This window comes from Equus przewalskii, chromosome 7 (assembly GCF_037783145.1).
Source record: "Equus przewalskii isolate Varuska chromosome 7, EquPr2, whole genome shotgun sequence".
Lineage (NCBI taxonomy): Eukaryota > Metazoa > Chordata > Mammalia > Perissodactyla > Equidae > Equus > Equus przewalskii.
The window spans coordinates 71,028,950-71,055,008 of record NC_091837.1 but is presented as its reverse complement, the minus strand read 5'-3'; the positions used below and the strand labels follow the sequence as shown (position 1 = coordinate 71,055,008).

Below are 26,059 nucleotides of genomic sequence, written 5' to 3'. Positions count from 1 at the left end.
CACGCATACAAACTAATTCTAGGTCAATAAAAAAATAGAGGGAACAGGATAAAGAAAACAAAGTTACAAGAAACAGATTACGTACCATTACTCTGCAGTGTTAATCCTGAGAGATCTTAATTTTTTAAAAAAGAAAAGAAAGAAAAGAAAACATTAATAATTACCATGAAAATATTTTCTATTATACTTAAAATTACAGAATGTAAATTTAAGACAGAGATTCAAAACTTCATGCACCAATTCAAGAATAGTGGTATAAATGCTACCTGACAATACATAAACTAAGTATTAAGTGATATAATGCTTTCCATCTTTTTTTCAAAAATAATCTTATAAATGGGCAAAATATCAGCTGTATATACTTAACTTTAGCAGTCAAAATACAAGTTTCTTCCCAAGTTCAAATTTAAACATTTATATTTCATTAAAAATGTCTGATTCTTCAGACTAAGGAGCTTCAACAAGGCAAGGGAAAACAAGATTGAAATGAAAAGACAACCTACCAACTGGGAAAAAATATTTGCAACTCATATCCAACAAAGGGTTAATCTCCATAATATAAAGAACTCACACAACTCAACAACAAAAATCAAACAACTCGTTAAAAAAAATGGGCAGGGGATATGAATAGACATTTCTCCAAAGAAGATATATGGACGGCCAACAGACACATGAAAAGATGCTCATCATCACTGATCATCAGCGAAATGCAAATCAAAACTACACTAAGATATGACGTTACACCCATCAGAATGACTATAATAGCCAAGACAAAAAATAACAAATGTTGGAGACGTTGTGGAGAAAAAGTGACCCTCATACACTGCTGGTGGGAATGCAAACTGGTGCAGCCACTATGGAAACCAGTGTGGAGATCTCTCAAAAAATTAAAAATAGAACTACCATATGACCCAGCCATTCCACCACTGGGTATCTATCCAAAGAACTTGCAATCAGCAATTCAAAGAGACTTATGCACCCCTATGTTCTTTGCAGCATTATTCACAACAGCCAAGACGTGGAAGCAAGTCAAGTGCCCATCGACTGATGACTGGATAAAGAAGATATGGTGTGTACATATATTCAATGGAATAATAGCCATAAAAAAATGACAAAATTGTCCCATTCACAACAATGTGGATGGACCTTGAGGGTATTATGTTAAGCAAAATAAGCTAGACAGAGAAAGACAAACACTGTATGACTCCACTCATGTGGAAGATAAACAAACACAGGGACAAAGAGAACAGATCAGTGGTTACCAGGGTGAAGTGGGGTGGGGGGAGATGGGCGCAAAGGGTGAAGGGGCGCACATATAAGATGACAGACAAATAATAATGTACAACTGAAATTTCACAATGTTGTAAACTATCATAACCTCAATAAAAAAAAAGCCTGAGTCTTTAACCTTAGGTTGAAATCCTAGGCTATTTCCAAATTTATAATTTAACTTAGAAAAATTAAAACACTATAAATATCTTTCTAAAGATAAAAGCAAAGTCTGCGTACCAATTCCAGGTGATACAACTCGTTCATAGTGATATGGATTCACACAGACACTATCACATTTTAAGTCAAATGCATACTGACAATATTTAACATGTTTTAGTTCGTTTTTGTGAAGATCAGGCCACCTCCAGAGACGGGCATAGATCACATGAGGAAATCCTTTCCGACCAGCCACCTAGGAAAAACAAATGACCATTTACTGAGCATCAGTTATGTGTCACACATATACAAGGCACTTTATTATATATGTTCTCATTTAATCCTTACAATCCTGCAAAGCCAGTATTATAATCCCCATTTCATAAATGAGAAAACTAAAGTTCAAAATAACTTACTTGGCCATAGTCACAAAGCAATGAACTAAAGTATGATTTTAAGGCTTGGGCAAAGGTTTTAAAAAATGCAAAAATAAGTAGGAGTTTGTTGTAGAAACCATGCCTAAAATCTAGAAATAAAAATTTTAAATCAAACAACATAAGATTTCTGTTTCTTTAAAAATATTAAGCACAGGAAATGTATTACCTAGTTCTACATGAAAAAGGTGATCAGTGAAAACGAAAGGTAAATTTGTAAAATATGAGCTTTTAATTCCTTAACTTTTAAAGACATGCTTGAATTCTTCCAGATTGTTTTTCATATAAAAGTACCAAACATACAATATCAGATTTCTAAATTATAAAAGGACCAAGTATAACTCAGTTTTTAAAATGTGCATATAATACCAAAAAAGAAAAGGCTACAAGGAAGTGCTAAAGGTGTGAGTTTTCTTCCACTTTTATTTTTATTTTCCAAATTTTCTACATTGAACTTTTTTATTAAAAAACTTCTAAGATATATCTTTATCATATGGAAGGCATATTCCTCCATATATTCCCATAATGCATACTGGTATAGGATGTACAGTATCTGAAGAGATGGAGTAAGCATTAAATTATCCCACAGTAACTCAAGAGGAAATATGAATTTTTTTAATATGCTACTACAAAAGATACAGAAAAACTCTAGCACAAGACTAACCTGAAGCCTGCCATCCAACGTTCTCTGTATGGTAACACATTTGCTAGGATGAGCTCCATTTGTAGTTATAGCTGTTATTAAAGAATCCAATTCATCTTTTTTCTCCTTCAGCTTCTTCACCAAACTTTCAATTGCTCTTTTTGCAAATGTTTCACTCTCTCCACCTTGTCTATGGCACATCAAACTATGTACAATGCTCAGACAGGCATCATTACTTGTTGGTGTATTCGTAATAGACATATTGTCCATTTGTTAAAGTTATTTCTTTTAAGTCAAATACGTCTCCAATTTCCGGAGCAATTTCGATATTTTGGAGGCAGTGAAAAACAACGGCTAATGTTGCAAGGAAAATTGTTAGTCATGTGGTATTCAGGATAACCTAAAAAAAAATGAGACACAGATATGAGAATACATTTCACAAAGTAGATTCAATTACTTGGGAAAAGATGGAATCGCTCCAGTTAAGTCAAAGGCTGAGTGTGCATAATTAAAATTTGGTGCTTAGAGTTTTAAATGACAATTAAAATTTTGTTTTTGATATTCCAAAAATACTAAAGCTAGACATTCTCATTATTATAGAGGCATGCTCAATCAAGTTTTATTAACTGTACTAGTCACCCTAAAGTAAAAGCTTAACAGGACTTTTTAACAGGATTACTTATGAAGACCAGCACTTTAAAATATTCTTGATTAATGACTCGTAAAACCTAAGTCTATCACACATACACATGAAAAATTCACCATCACCTGGTACCAAATGCTAATTATCAGTTAACAACACCCATCTTTCTTAAAAAAGACCACAGACAACAATAAAAAGATGGATAATAATTTTTAAATGGGCAAAGGATACTAATACTCATTTTTCCAAAAAGAATGGCCAATAATCACATGAAAGATGCTCAACATCAATAGTCATTGGGGGGGCCAGCCAGCACAGTGGTTAAGTTCACACATTCCGCTTCTCAGCAGCCCGGGGTTCACCAGTTTGGATCCCGGGTGTGGACATGGCACCGCTTGGCAAAAGCCATGCTGTGCTAGGCGTCCCACGTATAAAGTAGAGGAAGATGGGCATGCATGTTAGCTCAGGGCCAGTCTTCCTCAGAGAAAAGAGGAGGATTGGCAGTAGTTAACTCAGGGCTAATTTTCCTCAAAAAAAAAAAAATAAATAAATAGTCATTAGGGAAATGCAAGTCAAAACCACAAGGAGATACCACTTCACACCCACTAGGTTGGGTAAATCAAATGGACAGACAATAATAAGCATTGGCAAGGAAGTGGAGAAAATGGTACCCTTAGACATTGCTGGAGGGATTGCAAAATTGTGCAGCTACTGTGGAAAGCAGTCTGACAATTCCTCAAAATGTTAAACATAGAGTTACCATACAACCCAGCAATTCCACCCAAGGTTACTGAAAAACCTATGTCCACACAAAAACCAATGTAATATTATTCAGTCATAAAAATGAAGTACTAAGACATGCTATAACATGGATGAACCTCGAAAACATAGGCTAAGTGAAAGAAGCCAGTCACAAAAGGCCACATATTGTATAATCGCAGTTATATGAAATATCCAGAATAGGCGAATCATCTTTGACCCACCTCTCTCTTTCACTACTGGAACATTCCTTCACAAAGACATATAATTCTTTACCTTAGTCATTTCTATCAGTCTCCTTTCTATTCAGCCTGCCACTGCTGTAGTTTGGGGCTTCCTCAGAATTTATATCAATCACTTGGTATTTAACACATGCTCCTCTCTATTGTTAGCCATTTTACATAAATGCCTGTCTCAACTAATTAAAAGCCCCATGCAGAGAAGTAGATTTTCTTATGTCTTTGAATACTTTAGCACTTGCCCACATTCAACAAATAACATGTTGCAGGTACACCTTCCAGATACTAAAGATTACATGCATGGAGGGTTCTGGGGTTTAGAATCCCAGCTCCCATACTAAATAGCTGGACAAATTAAGTTACTTAAACTCTCTACAACTGGGTTAAAAGGCGAGCATATAAAGCTCAAAGGAGAAAATCTATATAAAGTGCCTCGTACATAATGTTCAGTAAAAAGCAGCTGTTGTCTGAACATTAAAATGTTTAAGTGTTTTAAAAGCTTTTCCTAAAACATATTACACATTTTTTCCTATTAAAATGTGTCAGAGAAAATTTAGGAAGGCAGGGACAGAAGTAAATCACTTACCCAGGACTCACAACCCAAAGGCATACAGAAGCCAGGCAAATTATTTAAGTGAATAAAATGCGCCAGGTGTAAAGAAAAGTACTGAAGAGTACAAGTACACACCCATATAAAGTGGGTAGCCACTACTCATTTCCGGCAAAAGTGGCATTTGAGAATGCTAGCACACTGTTGCCAGATCTTCAATGCCCAATCGTATGTGAAATCTCATGTTTAAGTATCAGTAACTTATTTGAGGGGAAAGGGGAAGAAGGAAGATGGAGAGAAACCACTGTGTATGCCAAACAAAACACACCTTCAACTCAAATCTGGCCCAAGAGAACCACCAGTTTGAACTCTCTGAATGCCAACCTCACAACAATTTTAATTTCTAGACTGAAAGCTCTAGGGGAAAGATTGTACTTATCTTACTTATCATTGTATGTCCAATTCCTAGGACGTTTAAGTGCTCCTTATTGTCAAATGAATGCATTTCTGCATGTGCTTTCAGGTTAATGCTTATGTTATTTCTTTTGCCTAAAACATCCAATCCTATTTTATCCCCTTGGTAAAGTCCTAGCCATCCTTCAAAGTGCAGCTTAAATGTCTCAATTTCTCCAAGAGTTTTCCCTTAACACACTGTCTCCTCTCCCCTCAATCCTGGAGAATTACTTCCCTGGTGTGTTTACTGTGTATTCCTGGTATATCACTCTATCCTCTCATGCAAATTTAAAATGCAAACCTATTAGAACTCAACACATTACATTATAGTTATTTGATCATGCATTTTTCTCACACTCTGTTACTACACATCTAGAAGTTCAAAAAAGCCACACTTTCTCACATTAGAAATTCCGAACACCATGCACAGTTCCTGACATACACCAGGCAAATGTTTGTGGATTGACTATAGCTTTTTTATTCTGTGGCATTTCCTTGTAACAAGTTTTGAAGAGTATAAATACTTTTGTTGTTGAATTCATTTTCTGATATGACATTCAGAAGATCTGTACTAACTTATAATGTAGTTAAAGTGTTTGTAACTATTTCACTGAAATCTCACCATCAGATGTTATCATTTCTAAAATTTTAGTTATTTGGGGGCCTTAATGATATCTCAGAAACTGTTTTAACCACAAATTTCTTTGAAAACATCCTTGCTTTGTTAAACAACTGTCTCGTATGTTTTTGTCTTTGTTGTATTCCTATGACCACAAGTGCGAGAAACATAATTTAAAAGTTCCTTGTATAAAAAATAATGCCAGCAGGGGTATATGGATGTTTTCCTACATTAAATAGCTTTAGATTATAATTTTTTTAAGAGCAGTATGGAATGACAGGAGACAAGACCACTAGACTGGTATAAATAAAATTACATGTTCTAATTAAAGCTATAGCAGCAAGTTAACATCTTTCAATTCTCTTATCTGTAAAATGGGAACAATATCTGCCTTACCAACTTTACAGGCTTGCTATGGTAATCAAATGCAACAGTGTTCATAAAAGCAATCTGGGCGCCATAAATTGGCCAATTCAACAAACACTGCATCTATCATGTGAAAAGCACACAGTTATAAAAACAAGTAACATATAATCAGAAAGTGGTTCTCAATTCTCACATCAACATCCCATTTTTGTAACAAGTAACTTATATCACCCCCGTAGTTATCCTGAAACAAAGTTCTAACATACTTACACATATTTTTAAAAATTTAACAATGCCCTAATTGTAATATAAAGGAGAAAAAAATAACGTAATAAAATGTGTATTTCAATACAAATGCTCAGGAATATCAACAAAGTACAATAAAGCAGTTAGATACTTGCACTTATATGAAGAATCATCACAAATATTATAGCTACAAATTTAGACCTCCCAAGACAGGTGTGTTGCTCCGGCAACTCAAATAGCATAATGGCACTGCAGTTGGTGACATGGATTTTCCAAAACGGTGAACTCCTGATAAAGTTCCGAACAAAACTTCAATGAAGAAAGTGAATTAAGAGAAACTTAATTCCTGAAAAATTGAGTATATATTAAGATGGAGTTAGGTACTAGGCTAATTATATGCTTTCCTCCCACGTGAATTTCTGGGGCATTTCAAAGTATTGTGGGATGCAAGATAATTCTTCACAGTCTCTCACATTGCAGGATGACATCCCTCACCCCTATCCACCAAAGTCCCTCCCACTAAGTTCCACAACATCCCTTAAAGAGCAGTACTTACTCAACTGAGAACCACTGATCTAGAAGGTACAAATATATTATTACACTAACTAATAGATGCTAAAAGAGGTAGGTATTAAAGTGTTTGGGGACTATAAATGAGAAAACATGGAAAAGTCCACAGGTAAGCTGTCTTAGCATGATGTATCAGTCAGGCTAGGCTAGGCTAGGCTAGGTTGCAGTGACAACCAACCCCCAAAACATCAGTAGCTTAAAAGGAAGGTTTATTTTCTGCATAAGCTATATGTCCATCACAGATAAATGGGGAGCACTGCTCACTGTCATCTTTCAGGGATTAGGCAGGCTAACAAAGGCTCCATCTCTACATATATCCTTAAATGGCAGGGGAAGAGATAGGATAACTCATGCACTGTCTTTTAAAGGCTATCCCTTCTGCTCACATTTGATAGGCGAAAATCATATGGCCATGCCAGTGGTTCTCAACCAGGACAACCTTGTCCCTCAAGGAGACATCTGGCAAGGTCTGAAGACATTTTTAATTGCCACAACTGGAATGGGTAAGTGGAGGCAGAGGACTACTGTGTATCTAGTAGGTCGAGGCCAGGGCTGCTGCTAAACATCCTTCAATGCACAGGATGGCTCCCCAAGTCAAAAATTTGTTCAGCCCAAAATGTCAATAGTGCTGAGGGTGAGAAACCCTGGGCCATGCCTAATTTCAAGGTGAGGGAGGGAGACAGAGAAGTGCAATACTACCATGTGCTGGAGGAGAGTTGTCAGAATACTGGTGTAACAGTACTAATAACTACCACATGTGAAGAAGAATTTGCCAGGCAAAAGGAAAATCATAGGAAAAAGCACAGGGATAAGAGAGCAGATGTTTTGTCTAGAGTAGGTTCATGATGGGAAAGAGGGGGAGGAATAAGAGCATTAGAAAGAAAACTATAGTGAGAGCATGGAGAATAGCTTTGGAAAGGGAAACAGACAACGAGTTAGGAGACAGTGATCAGAATAGTGACAGGGACTAGATTAAAGGCATGGGCAATGGAACCAGTGAAATATTTCTAGGCAGAACAGACTAGATTTGTTAATCAACTACGTATAAGGGGCAAAAAGAAGGGACAGTTAAAAAATGATCCATTTCTGGGGCTGGCCCCGTGGCCGAGTGGTTAAGTTTGCGCGCTCTGCTACAGGCAGCCCAGTGTTTCGTTGGTTCAAATCCTGGGTGTGGACATGGCCCTGCTCATCAAACCATGCTGAGGCAGCATCCCACATGCCACAACTAGAAGGACCCACAACGAAGAATATACAACTATGTACCGGGTGGTTTTGGGGAGAAAAAGGAAAAAAATAAAATCTTTATCAAAAAAAAAAAATGATCCATTTCCTAGACAGGTTAACTGAACGATAAAGGAAGAATAAAAGGTTTAAAAGAGGTTAAGTACCAAATTCAGTATGCTGAGTTTGAAGAGCTCAGTAGAGAAGTTAGGCCTATTTGGAAGTCTCTAACATACAGATATTAGATAAAGTCACTGTAATAGGACAAACTCACGGTGACAGGGGTAATGGGAGGTAGAATATCAGCAGAAGAGAGAGAGGTTTGTTCTTGTATCTATCTGCCTATTGTGTGTTTTGTCGCTAGCTTGCTATTAATCACAAGCTGTCACCTGATATTGACCATAGGTCTAACAGCAACTCCATGGATATAAAGCCAGATAGCCAAGCTAATTAAGATACTCTAAAATTAAACAGGCTGAGTGCTGGCCTGAGAGACTTGCACAGAAATTTGTAAATTTTAGTTAATGAATGTTAATATTTTTTTATTTCTCCAATGTCTGTTTACTTTTGGATTGTTGGCTGTATTACATATGTGAAACAAACATATAAGTATATTTTCTAGAAGTTATGGGCATTTTGATCCATGATCAATAAACTAAATATGGGAATATTTGAGAAAAGTGCTTAAGTTTAACAAGGTGCGGGGGAAAGCTGGGCCTGGTGAAATGTCACTCGGAAGAAATTCTAAGCACAGGCTTATAAGCAGGAAAAACCCAGAAGGTGTGCAGGCTTATTAGTTCAACTGCCTGCAGCACAAATTACAGCCTAGATTCTACACAGAGGAACATCTGAAAGTTGAGGCGCGTCAAACTGAGGGCAGGTGGAGGAGAACCTCCAAGAAGACAAAGGACTATAAGGCAGGTATTCATGATTATAAAAATCTGAGACAGGAATAATACAATCAAAGCAAAAACAAAGAATGTTTCCATGATTAACTTTTAAGATAAACTACAAGAGACAAATTTAGAAGTATGCTTCTTGTTTACCCATAGGTCTTAGATTTAAATGTCATACTGGTACACTAGCTTCACCTTCAATAATCTTATTTAATAATTAGCATTTTTCTGGATTGACAAATTAGAGGTTGTTAAAAGAAGAAATAACAAAGTCCTCTAGTTGACATCTGTTTTTTGTCTTCCAGCATATATTTCCCCTTCTGTAAAAGTGCTCTGATTTTCCAAGGAGAATATCCCATGTAGGCAGGTGGGACAATCCCCAGCCTGACTAACCAGAGCCACCACCTAGCCACACTAGTTGCTTCAAAGATGGGAGAGAACACACATCAGCCCAATGATACAGCTCCAGGACTTCAGCTGGAACTGCAGAGGGAAAAACCCTCTCTTTCTGCTAGACTTGAAGTTGGGAGTAGGTAACCTGGAGCCTATCTGAGACCTAAACTAACAGAAAGGAAAGCAAAGCCAAGAGTCCTGTGATACTGGCTGCTTATGACTCCAGATCCAGCACTCTGAGGCTAGCTCTATTTCCAGACCAAACAAATGAATTCCCCTTTTTACTTAAGTTTGATTGCTACATGTTCCCTAATACATAATAAGTGAACAAAAATTGAATGAATAACATTCTCAGAAATAGCAGCGATATAATACAAACCACATAAACAATGGAATCAGTAGCCCAGTTGATAATACAGGTAACTAGTTACTTTAAAATAGCAGTTGTCAAACTCTCTAGTCTCAGGTCCCCTTATTTACACTCTTAGTTATTGGGCATTCCAAATAGCCTGTGCTTATGTGAGTTACATCTATTGACATTTACCATATTAGAAATTAAACCTAAAAAATGTTTAAATATTTATTTTATTAATTTAAAATAATAATAAAGTCATTGAGTTAATATAAATGTTTTCTAAAAAATAACTATTTTCCAAAATAAAAAAACATCAGTATTCAGAGTGACACTGTTTTCCTTTTTTGCAAATTTATTTAATGTCTAGCTTAATAGAAGACAGCTGGATTCTCACAGCTGCTTCTGCATTCGCTCTGTTGTGATATGTTGTTTTGGTTAAAGTATATGACAAAAATGTGGCTCACGTGGATAAGTAATTGGAAAAGAGAAGAGTATTTTAGTAGCCTTTTTAGATAATACTGGATCATCATCTTTTATTCAATACCAAAATGCAACAAATGGCAATTCTTAAAGGTTAGTTGTAATGTGGAATCTGAAACGATATCAATGAATTTTGTGGCTTGGTTACATAAAAATCCATTGGTCTGTATTGTACTTTGAATGGATCTCCTACACATGCATGATTTTGGTAATATCATGCATTGGTCATTTGGAAAAAGATTGGTTCAATGAGTTATACAGATCTTCCAAATACTGACACATTTCCATATACAATATGTATTTTTTTTAAATCATATTCCTTAATATCACCACGAATCTCATCAGAAAAGTCTTTAAGTATCAGGAAGCTGGCAAGCCCATGATGGCAGATACAAGTTTTCCAAAAATCTAATTTTCACTTGAAAGATCAGATTTTATCATTGGCAACAAATAGTTATTTTCCTTGAGTGGCAGGCTCACTTCACTCATTTTCAAGGAAATAGCTACCAAATATCCAAGTCTGAGTAACTATGGTTATCCATCAGTAATTCTTTTAAGTAAAAATAAAAATGGTGTTCCATTAAAAAACCTAACTAGTTTAGCTTGCAGCTCAATCACACAAGTGCTCTTCCTAGAGATGAACCTTGTACTTCAATGTGCAGAAGTACTTTATGCATACTTCCATTTAATCACATTGAATATTAAAAAGACATGCACCCCAGGGTACAGATTTTAAAAATTAAAACTTTACTGCTTCACCAAGGACACTCTTAAGTGAAACTGACATTTTTTCAACCACTTAACACATCAGTTTGGCTGTGAAGAACACAATAAGGATTCATATAGTTTGGTGCCACTGCCTTGATGCATGCTAAGATACTTGCACATTACCCACCACTGCTTCTTCATCATCAGTGCAAATGTCAACACAGTAAAAGGGTAAATAACATCTCAGTTCTACCACAAAAGTAATTTTGACTTTATGCACACCTAAAAGCAACGGGTCATGGGGACCCCCAGGAGTCTGTGGACCACACTTTGGGAAATACTGTTTAAAAAGACTGGAAACCAAGATGAACTTTAATAACTGAAACTGAAAAATACATTTCATAAAACCTTTTAAATGAAGGAGGCTATCAAGACATTTAGTTTATTCTTTCAAAAGAGGCTGTATCAGAATGCCCAGGTTAGCCCAGCCCTACTAAATATATATCAAGAGTGAGGCCCTACCTTTAAAAGGCACTCAGGAGTCTGAGGTGCTGTCAGCTTTACAAAAGCACTGATTCAGACTACACACTTCACTTTACAATTATGAAAAAGATAGTGAAACTTACACCATCATGAATATATGCAACTGATTAAAAAGACTAACTACATAGAAGTTATGTCATTTTTATTTACTATTAGCAAGCTGCTTAATTTCAACATCTATACACACAAAATTTTTCCTTCAGCTAGCTTTAGTAGGGGCTATCTATGACATAGATCCACCTAGTGTGTTTATGTACAATGGTTCCTGGCTTATCTTACCCCATTAAGTACTACTTCCAGTCATCCTTTCACCAGATGATTGCATTATCACAATCACTGGCCATCTATTAATATCTAATGCTCTAGAATTCATTGGTGAATACCACTGATAAATATCCTTAATTCACTTTTACATTTAGAAATACGTTTTGGCCTGAAAAAGACCTGAATCATATACATTCATACACATTAAGATACAGAAATCACACCTTCCTACAAAGACAAATATTCAGTAATAGTCCTTTTCTCAAAAATCATAACTGAGATTTGCATTCTAAACATGCATATTGGGGTTTGAAGGATTTTAAGTAAATTAGTCCAGCGCACTAATGATTGCACAACAAAGCCTGTCCTACATCAAAACAAATGAAGCAATAAAGATAAGTATACCAAAATATCCAAAGTCTTTAAAATCAAGAGGTACTTTTTTTGGTTTTGGGGGGGTTTTCTGATTGTCCCTGAGCTAACATCTGTGCCAATCTTCCTCTATTTTGTATCTGGGATGCCGCAACAGCATGGCTTGATGAGCGCTGTAGGTCCATGCCTGGGATCTGAACCCATGAACCCAGGCCGCTGAAGCCAAGCACATGAACTTAACCACCATGCCACGAGGCCAGGCCCAAGAGGCACTTTTTTTTATAACACAGATTCCCATGCCTCCTCCACTCCATTCCTATTCTGAATGTGTGTGTGTGTTGGGACAGGGTGTGGGGAGGGGACAAATAATATTTTGTTTTATTTTTTTAAATAGCTCTTCCAGAGACGGAGATGCAACTACTCTTAGACTAGCACTTGGGATGTAAATGGAGAACTGAATATGTCCCCCTAGATGATCACTAAAGAACTGCTAACTAGTTGGGCTTGCTGAGCAACTGTCTCACAGTATATAAGTTAACCCCTCACAGTAAAAGCTCAGTCAATGCAACTTGCCTCTCAGGAACCAGTGATGTGACCAGTTAATTGGTGGCTAGAAAATTTTATGGTTTCCAAGCAAATTAACCCCCTATGAAGGCAGAATGCCACTGGGCGTTTAGATGCTAATTTTAGCACCTAAACAAAGTCATTAGTCTCTAAAAGGAGCTCAAGTAAGCATTTTAGAGTACTTTAAAAGAAGATCAACTTCCTATTTAGAAGAGTGATGATAAACCACCTTCTCATCATGGGAAATACAGCTTCCTAAAACTTGCTACCACACATTTCAAATGAATTGAAAAATGAAGAATTGGTGAGAAAAGGGAGGGAGAGAGAGACAAATGGAGGAACAGACTTGGAAGCAAAACAAACATGGCAGAACCTTCAAGGGACCCATTAAGTTAGATGTGAGATGACGATGTTCTGCATGTGTGTATCACTGTATTAAGGAATGTAAAGCAGACACAGATGAAACAGCTCAAAACAACAGTTACAGGACCCTAATAGCCAAACCACTTCAGAACTCGGATCTGGCTGCACCCCCAGACCAAATGAATCACATTTCTGGGGGTAGGATCCAGCCATCAGTATTTTGTACAGCTCCCTAAGAGATTTCAAAGTGCAGCCAAGGTTGAGAACCATGGCCCTAAACCTTGGGAGTAAAAAAAGCAATAAAAAGATGAACCCCAGACAGTTACAAGTTTTCCAAACTGCAAAAAAATCTCATTTAAAATGTGAAAATAAAGCATAGTCCTTGTGCTTAAAGGTATTTACAATTATCACCAACTTTAAATTAAGATGCAACAATAGACACTTTACAAACAGTCTCTGGTAGCTATCTATCTGACCTACGATACAATTTGCAGTAACAAATAAGACTTAAATTATAAGATTCTAACCACCTGTCATCTGAGTTTTACACAGGTAAGCACTACACTAGTTTTTATGTACTCTCATGACTAAAACAAATTTTCCTGGATGCCAATCACACCATGTAATAGTGTCAAGGTGACACAACCTAAAATACTTTGTTCCTGAGAAACTGGAATTCAGCCACATTTCCCATCACCAAAACTACACATTTTAGAATGGGAAAAAAATCCAAAAATTCTAAATCTGACTCATTATCAAGCATATGTTTTGGCATATTATGATGCAAACAGCATCATACTGAAAGTTGCTCAAATGAATGATACCTAGACATATGTGTCAACTGTCTGAATTTCTCTTTTTAAAACAAGCAAATCTTCTTCAACTGTTGAATAAAAAGCCCAAAATTTGATAATTTAACAAAATTGTATTAAATTCTGTGTTATGCTAACCTAACTTCTTTAACCTTCATTTAGCGTAGAAAATAATGAAATCAATAAAACAGCTTTAGTCAGGTTAGTTTTATACATGATTAAGCAATACCTCAGAGTCACCTTTAATCATCACTTAAGCAAAACAAAAATTTCTGCCTAACTACACAATCTTCTAGGGGGGAAAAAAAGGAAATCCAAACATGTACAATGTGCACTGAAATTAACATAAGATGCTTAAAGAACCATTCACTCTAAAATCACTGAAAGAAAAATGAAAATAAGGCATGAACTCGAGGGGGACAAAACAGAACTGAAATAATTACAGTCTAAACATAAGAAAAATAACGTATGTTTCACCAAAATAGGCAAAATTTTAGATAAGACTAAATATGCAATTTAAATGTAATGCATGAGGCAGATCCCGTAGGGTTAACTGCCCCAGCAGAGGCCTCAGCAATTCACAGCTCAATTAGAACAGTGTCTAATGATGTTACTATAACACCAGCTCAATCAGAAAAAACAGCTTCCAAACTGGGGAGCTGGAGTGTGACTGGGCAGCATAAATTAGTTTTTTAATGCTTGCTCTTTAATTTGGGAGAAAAAAAGTCTGAAGGGAATGCAGAAAAAAGAATTCACATAGAAATGGAGAAAAAGCTCAATTAAAATGTAGCTTAAGAAAGTGAAGCGTAGATTTTTAGAAATAAGATTTGCTGCTTCGTAGTATAAGCAGAACTGCTTCAAGTAGCAAAGCCATCAGAAAAGGTCAACGATCCACATAAAACTTATACCAAAAAACTTCAAAGTGACTTTCTCAGCACAAATTTTCATTAAATCTGAAACTGATTTGCAGTTTTTTTCTAAGCTCAAGATTTACAAGAAAGGCACTTAGCTAAACAGAGAAGTTTTTACTTAGGCACTCCCACTTCAAAAATTTAAAAATTAAGATGTAATACGTCTTTAAAGCAACCTCATCCAAAAACCTGGAAAGCAAAGAAAAAGCCACTTCTATTAATAGACTCACAAAATGTTATATCAATTTTCTCTAGAAGGGCTTTTAGTTTTAATTCCAACAACTTAAACCTACATAATTCATCACCACCTTTAGACCTAAAGATACTCCAAATCTTAAACGCTTGGCTGCCTGTATTACATTTGTTCTGTAATAAACCCACATAAAAAAGCAAAATCATGAGAACTTACAGAAGAAACATTAATAAGAAATCATACTTTAAAATGTTAATTATATCAATCATTTACAACTTGAAATGTCATGTACTAATCATATTAGAACTTTCCAAAAGAGAAAATAAATCCCTAGCTGAAAAAAATAGTTACGCACGTTAAAACTTCTTACACTATATTTCAACTGAAGTATATTTAGTCTCAGTACAACACAGCAAAAGCAATTTATGAAATCCACAATTAAAATTATTCAGATGCAATGTTCTAAATCTCATTACTTTATGAACGTATGCATTTCTGTAATTTCTATTAAGACCAAACGGCTTCTTCCAGCAAAAAGTACTGAACCTACTTTTGAAACACCCGAATAATCAAATGGCTACTGAAACTAAAAAGACGCTAATTCTGGCAAAAGTCAAAGGTTGTCAACAAAAATTAGCCAAGACTACATGCCCTCAGAAAGTCAACCCAGACTAATTAAAACGATTCCCCATTATATTTATTATTCCTAAATAACTGCCAGTTTCACCTAAAACTATGGTGCAAAAGCTAAAGGCAATGTAAAACTAAATATTAATTAGAAATATATTCAATTAAAAAATTTTTACTAGGGTTTTCAGGGGGAAAATAGCTATCAATCTTCAATAGGATTTTTTAAAACCTCTCTGTACCAGCTAAGAAAGCTTTGAGGTTAACAAACACACCCATTTCTTTGAAAATCTAGCTTGAGAAATGATAACAGCGGTTTGGGGAATGTGATGGAGCCACCGCCCTCCACCCTCCACCAATTTTACGCTCAGGACTTGTAGTCCTAACAATAAGGTAACTATGTCTTTTATTTTTTTATTAGGGGCGGGGGGGGTGGTGGTCAGTTAGGTGCTAAGAATGTTTCCTGCCTACCGCCATCACCCACAATACTCAAAAAGTAAGTAAACAAATCAGAGCCAGAAACATAAACTGGCGACCAAGAAGAAAAAGTACGGGACAAAGAGAAAACAAAAATCTGCCTGAGAAAAGAAATAAAGACCGACCATTCACAACTTTCATTTAGACCTAAGGCAACACGCTCCAGCCGCCCCATCGCGCCCGGCCGGGAGCCCGGGGAAACTACTCCAGAACAACAAAGAGGCGCAGCGGCCGCAGCGGGAGTCCCCGTCCCAGTTCAACTTGATCCTGCGACAAACTGCGAGCGGAGTCCGGGGCGCGAGGACCGACCCCCAGCCCGAGGGACGCGAAGCACCGCGGCCCGGCCCGCCGGTGGCCGCGCTCGCTCTCCGGGCGGACCCGCCGGCCTCCCGCGCGCTCCCCGCCGCCGCCGCCGCCGCCGGGAGCCCGCCCCGGGGCGGGGAAGCCGCGGGTGGGGTGCGCGGGCCCGCCGGGGGAAGGGGAGGGGACATGGCGAGTTACCTGGGCTCCGGCGATGGCGAGGGCGAGGGGAGTCCACTCTCCCGCCGCGGCTCGTCCGCGGGGGCGCCGGGCCCGTCGCTCCCCCGGCGGCCCGGAGCGCTCCTCGGCCCCCGCCCCGAGGCGTCCAGGCCAGGCCGCCCCTCCTCAGCGCCGCGCCGCTGCCCGCGCGGGCCGGGCCGCCTCGAGCTCCCGGGCCGCCCCGCGGCGGGGGGCCTCTCTCGCGGGGCGCCCGGCTCCCCTCACCCGCTTCCGCTCCCTGGGCGGCCGCGGAGCCGAGGGAGGGCGGGAAAGGCCTCTCGAGGAGAACGGGCGGGCGCGAACGCGGGCTCCGGCACCCGAGCCGCTCCGTTCCCGCAGCGGCGACGACGACCAGGGCCGTGTTGTTGCTGCCAACTTGTCGAGGGGACACTGAGCATGCGCGCGCGGAGACCACATCCGGGTAATTTCAGGGTTTGGCCCTTTTTCCCCCCGCAGCTTTCCTTTCTCCCGGCTGCCCCCGCCTCCCGCCCCTAGTGACGGGCGAGTCGCTCTGCGCAGGCGCCCGCGGGGCAGCACCAGTCGGCTGGCTGCCGGCAGTCCCGACCCGGCCTCGGGCCGGGCGGAGCGCGCTGCCGCACGATGGTGCGGGGAAGGGTTGCTTGGAGGGAGTGGTCCTGAGAGAAATTGGCATCCCTCTGCAAAAAAGTACCCAAGCGTCGCAGGAGAGTTCGGCGTATAGTGGGCATCCAGTAAGTGTTTATAAATAGCGACCTGCCGGGCCTTGTGTTTTGAGGACCTGCGTGGGCACAAATATTAGACTTTGACAGCCAGCCCCAGGGAGAAGGGGGTTGGAGCGGTTTACTTTGGGAAGAAACTGGCGATGACCGCACCCTCCTTCCGTTTCCACCAGCCCTGGATCACTAGATCCAAAAGTGTCTACACTCGAGAGACTCCCCTTTGAGTTAAAGAGATGCACAATGGAGTCAAGGAATCACACATTTGAGAGCTTGGCCAGATGTTACGAAAAGTGAGTGGTTCTTGTTGGAAGAGATTTAGGGGCAACCTCAAAGTTGGAGGGGACCTTCGCGGACCTGCCACACACCTGTTAACTAGGTTACCTCTTGGGTAAGGAAAGGCGTAAACTCTGCTTCTTTGAACATTTTACAAGATGCATGCATTTCTTTTATATTTAAACAGTTTCAGAAAACACATACTGGTTATATATATTTTTCACCAACCAGGAAATAGTTCCGTTGCAGATCTCACCAAGACTAATTATTAGAAAGGTCTAAAGTCATTTCTTAAGTCTCATGCCCCAGAAACTGTCTAGTGCCCCTCCTACCTTTCACACACAGTGCCCCACCCCCTGGCCCCATGCTGTCCTCGCCATCACAGCCTGGGCTCTTCTCTCTTCTACCAGAAAGCCTCTAAAACTATCATCTTCACTGGTGTTCCATTACCCCTGGGGTTCATGAAGGCTTTCCAAGACTAGTTTTAAGGGAATTCATTCCAGATCTTCCACCACTATATGTACTATTTTCTGGAAGTGCTCATCTTGAGAAAGCACCTGAGAACACTGCATTCCCTTTCAAAACTGCCCTTCTCCCACCTCGTGAAAAAAAGTCAACATTTGCACCAGTTACTGTCTACCGAAGATGTAAAAACCTCCAGGGCAATTCAAAGGGACAATTCAAAAATTGGTGTCTGTGCAAGAAAGTGAATGAGACAAATGAATGAGTTATAAATTCTTTTGCAAGGCAGGTGGTTTGCAGTTCTTTGCTATCAATGAAATTGAAGAAAGACCTAACCAGGTGAATTGATAACAGATCAACATGTGATTCTTAGGCCATATACCTCAGAAGGAGTTAAAAGAATTGAGTAACATGGCTTTGACTAAACTTCTTCCATTCCCATCTGTATTAATCTATTGTTATATAACAATATTATCACAAATTTAACAGCTTAAAATAACACACATTTATTGGCTCACAGGTTCTCTGGGTCAGGAGGAGTCCAGGCATGGCTTATCTGGGTCCTCTACAAGATCACAAAGTGAGGCTTCACTGGGAAAAGATCCACTTCCAGACTCAGGTGGTTATTGGCAGCATTCAGTTCCCTGCAAACTGCAGGACTGAGAGCCTTAGTCCCTTGCTGGCTGTTGGCTGAAGGCCCCCTCAGTTTGTTGACATGTGGCCCTCTCCATAGGGAAGCTTATAATATGGCAGCTTGCTTCTTCAAAGCCAGTGAGGGGGAGAGTCTCAGTGTAAGACACTAGTTACAATCTTATGTAACATAATCAAGTACACATGATCACATACATCCTGTCACCTTTGTCATACTCTGTTGGCCATACTCTGCTGTGATTGGAAGCAATCACAAGTCCCACCCCCACTCAAAGGACGGAGACCACACAAGGGCATGAACACCAGGATGTGGGGATAATATGGGGCCACATTAGGGTATGTCCACCACACCATCTGTTTATTTATGCAAATGACAATCCCTTTAACTCAACTGCCTCAGAATTTCTCTTCAGGTTCCCTTCACCTTCTTGCTTAAGGGAAACCTGACTTTCCCCTGGGACACTGCTTCCACTTCCCCCTTTCAAGTAGTGCCAACTGTGTTTTCAACCAAAAGCATCTTAGACTGTGCCTGGAGGTGAGGTAGGTGTCCTCCTTGCTCCTCAACGTTGCTTCCAGACCATCCCTCTCTCTCCTCCCTTTTAACCTGCAGCTTTAAATCTTGTAATCCAGTAGCCCTCAACAGTGCTCTCATTCCCCTTCATTTTTTCACCATTTGTTCCTGTCAGTCACTCCAATACCACTTCTGCCTTAATTCTAGGTGCTTATAACATATACTTAGATGATCTTCCCAATACTCTGACCTCTCAGCTCCTTGACTTCTCCAAGGATCTTGTCTTACCCTAACTCAGCCACTCACTCTCATGGGCATAATCACCGGAGCCTTATGAAACTTTGCAACTTCCTTATCATCACAGTGCCAAACATATCACACAGTGAACACCACCTCATATTTCCACATTTCCCTGTAGTACTCTGACTCCAGCAATTCTTCAACCTACATATCTGCTCTCTCCCATCCTTAACCCAGCTTAAACCCCTGACCAGTCATTACAATCACTCTCTTGCATATACCCTCAGCCCCTTCCCCCTCCCCCTTTGTTGTGCTTGCTGGACAAAACCACAATCCTGATTCAAGCCAGCTCTCCATCTCTTCCATGCCAGCACCCATGCATCTGAATGTGGCTAGAGAAAAAAACACAATTACACTGACTAGTTTCACTTTAATTTCATCACTGTGAACCTCAAGTGAGCCCTTAGTGCTGCCCAGGAATCCTGCTTCTCTCCTCCATTCTTCTGGATTTCATACCTTCTCTGTCTTCTAACCTACACCTCCTTCCCTCTCATCCTCATTTTCAGTTAATAACCTTGCTTCCTATTTCATTGAGAAAATTGAAGCAATGAGATGAAAACTCCCACATAATCCTCTTCTGTACCTTCCTTTCCATTACATAGTTGATTTTCCATGCTCCTAGCTAAAGCCAGGCCCTCCGCTAAGGCAATCTCATCTTGCCTGCTCAAGATCATCACCATCCCTCCAGCAATTATCCCCCCTCGTCTATATTATCAGTGTTTCCCTCTCTACTGGGGCATTCCCATAAGCTTATATGCAGCTGTTGTTTCTCCAATTCTACAAAATCTTCTCTTTGACTCACTTCCACCGTCAGCTACTGCCCCATTTCTCTGCTTCGTTTGCAACAAAACTTCTAAAGGAGTTTTCTGTACCTTCTGTCTCTAGTTCTCCTCCCATTCTGCAGCAGCAGAATACGTGCCATATGATACAATTTATATAAAGTTCAAAAACATGGCAAATACAATGTGTATAATAAGACTACCTACATATGTAATGGAATCATAACAACACACACAATGTTACATCCATGGCATATTTTAGTTCTTCAGCTGAGAGAGTCTCCCACTGTCTCTTAAACACACTCCATTCCTGCTTTCACCTTACTACTCTATCAAAGCTACTCATGTCAGGATCAATAATGAACTTCACATTGTCTAAGTCCAATGATGTATTCTCAGCTCTCATCTTAATTGACCTGACTCTAAGAGTTGACACAGCCAATCACTTGATTCACCTTTTGTTTTTATTTGTTTATTTTATTTTTTGAGGAAGATTAGCCCTGAGCTAACTACTGCCAATCCTCCTCTTTTTGCTGAGGAAGACTGGCCCTGAGCTAACATCCATGCCCATCTTTCTCCACTTTATATGTGGGACACCTACCACAGCATGGCCTTTGCCAAGTGGTGCCATGTCCACACCTGGGATCTGAACCAGCGAACTCCGGGCCACCGAGAAGCAGAATGTACAAACTTAACCACTGCACCACCAGGCCGGCCCCTCACCTTTTGTTTTTAACTACACCCTCTTGCTTTTCTTCCTTCATCACTGGTCTCTCCTTCCCTGTCTTATTTCTTCTTTATTGATTCCATCTTTTCTCCCAGACCTCCTAACCTTGCAGTGGCCCAGGGCTCATTCTTTGGATTGCTTCTCTTTCTGTCTATACTCATTTTATTGGTGATCTCATCAAGTCTCCTAACTTTCAATACTGTCTAAGATAAATGATAATGTGTATGATGACAACTCCCAGATTTATATCTTAAGCTCAGACGTCTCATCTGAACTCTAGATTCTGGTACCCATTAATCTACTGCACACCTCAAACTTAACATGCTACAAAACGAACAGTATTCTCCCTCAAACCTGTTCAACCCACCAACTTTCCTATCTTGGTTGATGACAAGTCCGTCCTTCAAGTTGCTCAGACCAAAAACCCTGGAGTCATGCTGGACTTCCCTCTTTCTTTTATATCTCCTGTCTAGTCCAGAATCACAGCATTTCTCACCACCTCCACTGCTTCCCCCAGTCTGAGCCACCATCATCACATGCTTTGATTAGTCTTCTAAAAGCTCTCCCTGATCTCAGTCTTGCTCATTAGAGTCTGTTCTCAACATGAGAGCCAGAGTGGTCCTCCTAAAACATGTCAGATCATGTCACTCCTCTACTTAAATCCCTGCAATGGCTCCTCATTTCACTCAGAGTAAAAGTCTGTGTCCTTACAACAGTCTACAGGGTTCTACAAGATCAGCATCACTGCCCCACCCTGATCATTACCTCTCTGATCTCACCTCCTGTTATTCTCCTCTTGGATAACTGCTGCAACCTTACTGACCTCCTTTGTTGACCCTAGATGATAACAGCAGTGTTCCCAAGTTAAGGCCTTTGCATTGGCTGTTCCTTCTGCCTGGTACAACTTTCCTGCAGATATCTGCATTGCTAACTCCCTCAGCTACTTTAGTCAAATATCACCTTCTCAATGAGGCCCACCCTGACCTTTTTAAAATCACAACCCATTCTGAACCCTCACTCTGAACTCCAGATGCCCCTTACCCATAGCTTTTCCCGTAGCTCTTATCTTCTAACATGCTGTATTATTTACTTATGTGTTGTGCTTATTGCATATTGTGTATCACTTGCCACTAGAATATAAGCTCCATGAGGGCAGGGATTTATCTATAGTGTTTACTAATGTATCCCAAGTGCCTAGAGTAGCAATTTACACATAGGAGGTGCTCAGTAAATATTTGTTGAGTGAATGAACAAAGTATTTCATGCTTCTATCCATACAAGTGAAAACTAGGAATAGAATTGACTCTGAATCCTCTTTCATTCTGGCAAAAATATTCTACACTTTAATTTTAATAGATTATCAAAATTTGTAATATTTTATGTTGTTTAGATCAATTAAGCATTTAAAATTGTATCAATATAAAATCAAGATGAGTTTTTTTTTAAACTTAAAAACTCAGTCAAAAGATCTTTTTAAAAATTTTTTGTAGGGAAATATGATAGGCTGATCAATAAAAGATTTTCCAGCCTAAAAATCTTATATTAAAATGTTCAGGAGCAAGTTGAAAGGAAACAAAAGATAAGTAGAAGAAGAGTGATGTAAAATTTCTTTTAAAGAAAACCTTGTTCATGTATGTTTTAAATAGATGATAAATGCATTATGATATTTACATTCTCTTGGATACACTTAAAGAATGATGTAACAATCTTATTTTAAAATGCCAATACTTATACTATGCCAGAAATAACAAACTCTGTCATTATTTAAACTTCAGATGAAACATTTTAGATGTGACCTTTAGAAATAGAAGAAGAAACACAGTTTCTAATTTCTTTAGGAGGTGAGCCAGCAAGAAATTTGGAAGATCACAGTCCCAAAGCGCTGCAAGGAAGCTAAGCAACCACCTTTCCTGAGACTTCTCCAGGAGAAACATCTCCATTCCCACATCCATCTCTGACCTGAGCAGGCAAAGACTTGAAAGCTGTCTTTCCCTTTTGTTTTCATTGATGGCTCTCCCTCCTATGAATGGGAGCTTCCCAAGGGTGAGGAGAATACAGAACTTTAAGCTTTTCATCCCAGAGGTGGAGACAGAGAGCTCTCACCTCCAGCACTGCCCACTAGGAAGCAATAGAGTAATATGTTAACGTGGAAATGACCTAGCAATTGACAGCTCCAGGCACAGATCAGCATCAAGACATTTTAGACTTAACCCGATGTTTTTAAAAATAATCCAAGTTGCCTTTGAAAAATCACTTAACATTGATTAACCTGAACACATTTCTAAAAGCACCATAGTAAACTCTGTCATCTCCTATGGCTTAAAGTGGAGGAAGGTATGTTGGAGGGTGCCTTATGGGCATTTGACTATCAGGTGATTTGTTCTTCTAGCTTTAGAGGAAGCCAAAGACTTGGTGAGGAAGAGAGAAGATAGGTGGAGCCAAGGCTCCATTTTATTTATTTATTTATGTATTTTCTAAAAAGCTATAATAGCTGCTCTCCATGCCAGATCCAGCAAGGGCCACAAGGGCAGCTGTGGACAGAATCCCAAGGGGGGAAAGGGGTGGAGGCAGGAAGGAAGGAATTAGGTGGGAGGGGAAGGGAAATCACAGCCCACCTTTGTCTAATAGCAGTCCTGTAAGTATTAACAGAGGCTGGGAGGCAGCGGCAAGTGAGGGACAGGAGCAGTCCAACACCCTTTTTCAGTCCTGACTGCAATGAATGTTTTATTCAAAACTTATCAGGTACCAAGTACTAAGGGATTCAGAGATAAATCCACTATAGCACATGACCTTGGGTAGCTCCCAGTCTAGTAGGGGAAGAGTGAAGTGTTAATAGACAATTCTGATGATGTGAGAATGGAATACTGTGAGAGAAAAGAGAAGGAGCAACCTGATCTTGTCTAAGAGAATTCAGAAGGCTTTACAAGAAAGTAGCAGTTGAGCTGGATCTTGAGGTAAAGTAGGAATTTGCCAGTAGGATTGAGTGAGGACTTTCAAGGCAGACAAAACAGCCTAGAGATACGAAAGTGGTTAGTGTGTTTGCAAAGTGGTTTTAAAAAGTTCAGCGTGTAGCCTTAGATATACTTGCCATATACAAAACAAAACATAAGACATCACTTATAAGAGGTTACACATTACAGCATTGTTTGCCATTACAGACTATTGGAAATAACTCAGTGTTTACCAAAAGGAGATTGGATAGATAAATCATGGCACATCCATACAAAGGACCATTACATAACTGTAAAGCAGAGTGAAAATTTTCACTGTACCTATATGGAGATATCGCAAAGGTTTACTGCCAAATGACAAAGCAAGGTCCAGAACAGTGTGTACATTATTCTATATTTTCTTCTAAAAAGAAGGGAAAATAATATATATTTCTAATAATTATGTTTCTATGGAGTGGAGTGGAACCTGGGCAGATGGGGGATGGGTGGGAGGAAATTTTTCACCGTATAATTTCTTTTATTTTTGAACTATGTAATTATATTACCTATTGAAAAAATTAAACTGAAACTTAATTCAAACTTGAAATTCAAAGTGACTGGACCATATTTTCATATTCTTCTCCTTCAAGACTCAGCAATTCTCCAGGAGCCCTGATGTTTGTCAGGTTTCAGTGCCCTTTCTTTCTGCTCCCAGATGATGCTGTCAGTTCCCTCAAGACAGATCCTCTTTCCTCTCTTTGTCTGAGTGCCTAACACTGGGCTTTGCACACAGCAAGTGTCAGAGAATGTTTGTCGAATGAAACACAGAGGACAGAGGCAGGAGACAAGGCCAGAAGGATAGATTTGGGGCCAGACTAGGAAGGAAGACGTGCTGATGAATTCCATTGGGGGCCAGATATGTTTGGGTTTTGGAGGTTTTATTTTACAGTCTTATTGACATATAATTTAAATATTATCAACTTTTTTAAGTAAGGAGTCTGATGAGTTTGGGTAAATGTATATTTATGCAGCCACCATCAAGTTTTAGAACACTTCCGTCCCTCCAGAAAGTTCCCTCATGCCCCTTTGCAGTCAGTCCCCACCTCCATACTCCCGGCTCTGGGCAACCGCTGACATGTTTCTTGTTGCTAATGTTTTGGTTTTTCTAGAATTTCACATAAATGGAATTTTATAGTATGTGGTTTTTGTATCTGGATTCTTTCACTCAGTATGAGGTTTTTGAGATCCAAAATGTTATTGTGTGTATCAGTAGTTAGTTCTTTTTATTGTTCAGTGGTGTTCTATTGTGTCTATATGCAAATCCGTAGAAACAGAAAGTGGATTAGTAGATTAGTGGTTGTCAGGGGATAGGAGAGGAGGTAATTGGGAGGGATGGGGTTTCTCTTTGGGGTGATGGAAATGTTCTGGAATTAGATGGTGCTGATGGTTGTACAACACTGTGAATATACTAAAAGATGCTAAATTGTACATGGTTAAAACTCATAGAAACAGGGAGCAGAATTGTGGTTGCCACGGCCTGGGGTGTGGAGGAAATAGGGAGATGTCCATCAAAGGATAGAAACCTTCAGTTATAAGATGAATAAGTTCTGGGGTTCTAATATATAGCATGGTGACTATAGTTAACAATACTGTATTATATACTTGAAAATTGCTAAGAGAGTAGATCTTAAATGTTCTCACCACAAAAAAATTGTAATTATATGAGGTGATAGGTGTGTTAACCAACCTTATTATAGGTAATCATTTCACTATATATAAATATATCAAATTATCACATTGCACACCTTAAACTTACTCAATGTTATATGTTATTATATGTATATTATATCTCAGTAAAGCTGAGGGGGAAATAAAATGGCCAAAATGGGGGCCAGCCCGGTGGCATAGTGGTTAAGTTCTCACACTCTGCTTTGGCAGCCTGGGGTTTACAGGTTCAGATCCCTGGCATGGACCTAGCACTGCTCATCAAGCCATGCTGTGGCAGCATCCCACATAAAATAGAGACAGATTGGCACAGATGTTAGCTCAGTGACAATCTTCTTCAAGCAAAAAGAGGGAG

General features: G+C 39.4%; 1 protein-coding gene and 1 long non-coding RNA gene across 5 annotated transcripts in view; one reads left to right on the top strand and one right to left on the bottom strand.

Annotated features, from left to right (window-relative positions):
- Positions 1–17,050, bottom strand: part of SMAD4 (SMAD family member 4) — a 50,636-nt gene extending 33,586 nt beyond the window's left edge. For 2 of the 4 annotated variants that reach the window (XR_011542044.1, XM_070627601.1), the window contains exons 1-4: positions 16,631–17,050; positions 2,527–2,905; positions 1,510–1,684; positions 86–115 (exon numbers count right to left, since the gene is read on the bottom strand). Coding sequence is in view for 2 of the 4 variants with exons in the window: in XM_070627601.1 (XP_070483702.1) it covers positions 86–115; positions 1,510–1,684; positions 2,527–2,775 (454 nt within the window). In the remaining 2 variants the exon portion in view is untranslated. Of the gene's footprint in view, positions 1–85; positions 116–1,509; positions 1,685–2,526; positions 2,906–16,254; positions 16,532–16,630 lie in introns of those variants that run through there. The other 2 variants (XR_011542045.1, XM_070627602.1) reach the window with 2 other exon arrangements.
- A 68-nt stretch (positions 17,051–17,118) lies between these two features.
- Positions 17,119–24,586, top strand: LOC139084564 (uncharacterized). The gene is made up of 3 exons (XR_011542049.1): positions 17,119–17,358; positions 17,520–17,734; positions 22,888–24,586. It is a non-coding gene; the product is annotated as an uncharacterized lncRNA (long non-coding RNA).
- The last annotated feature ends 1,473 nt before the right edge of the window (positions 24,587–26,059 follow it).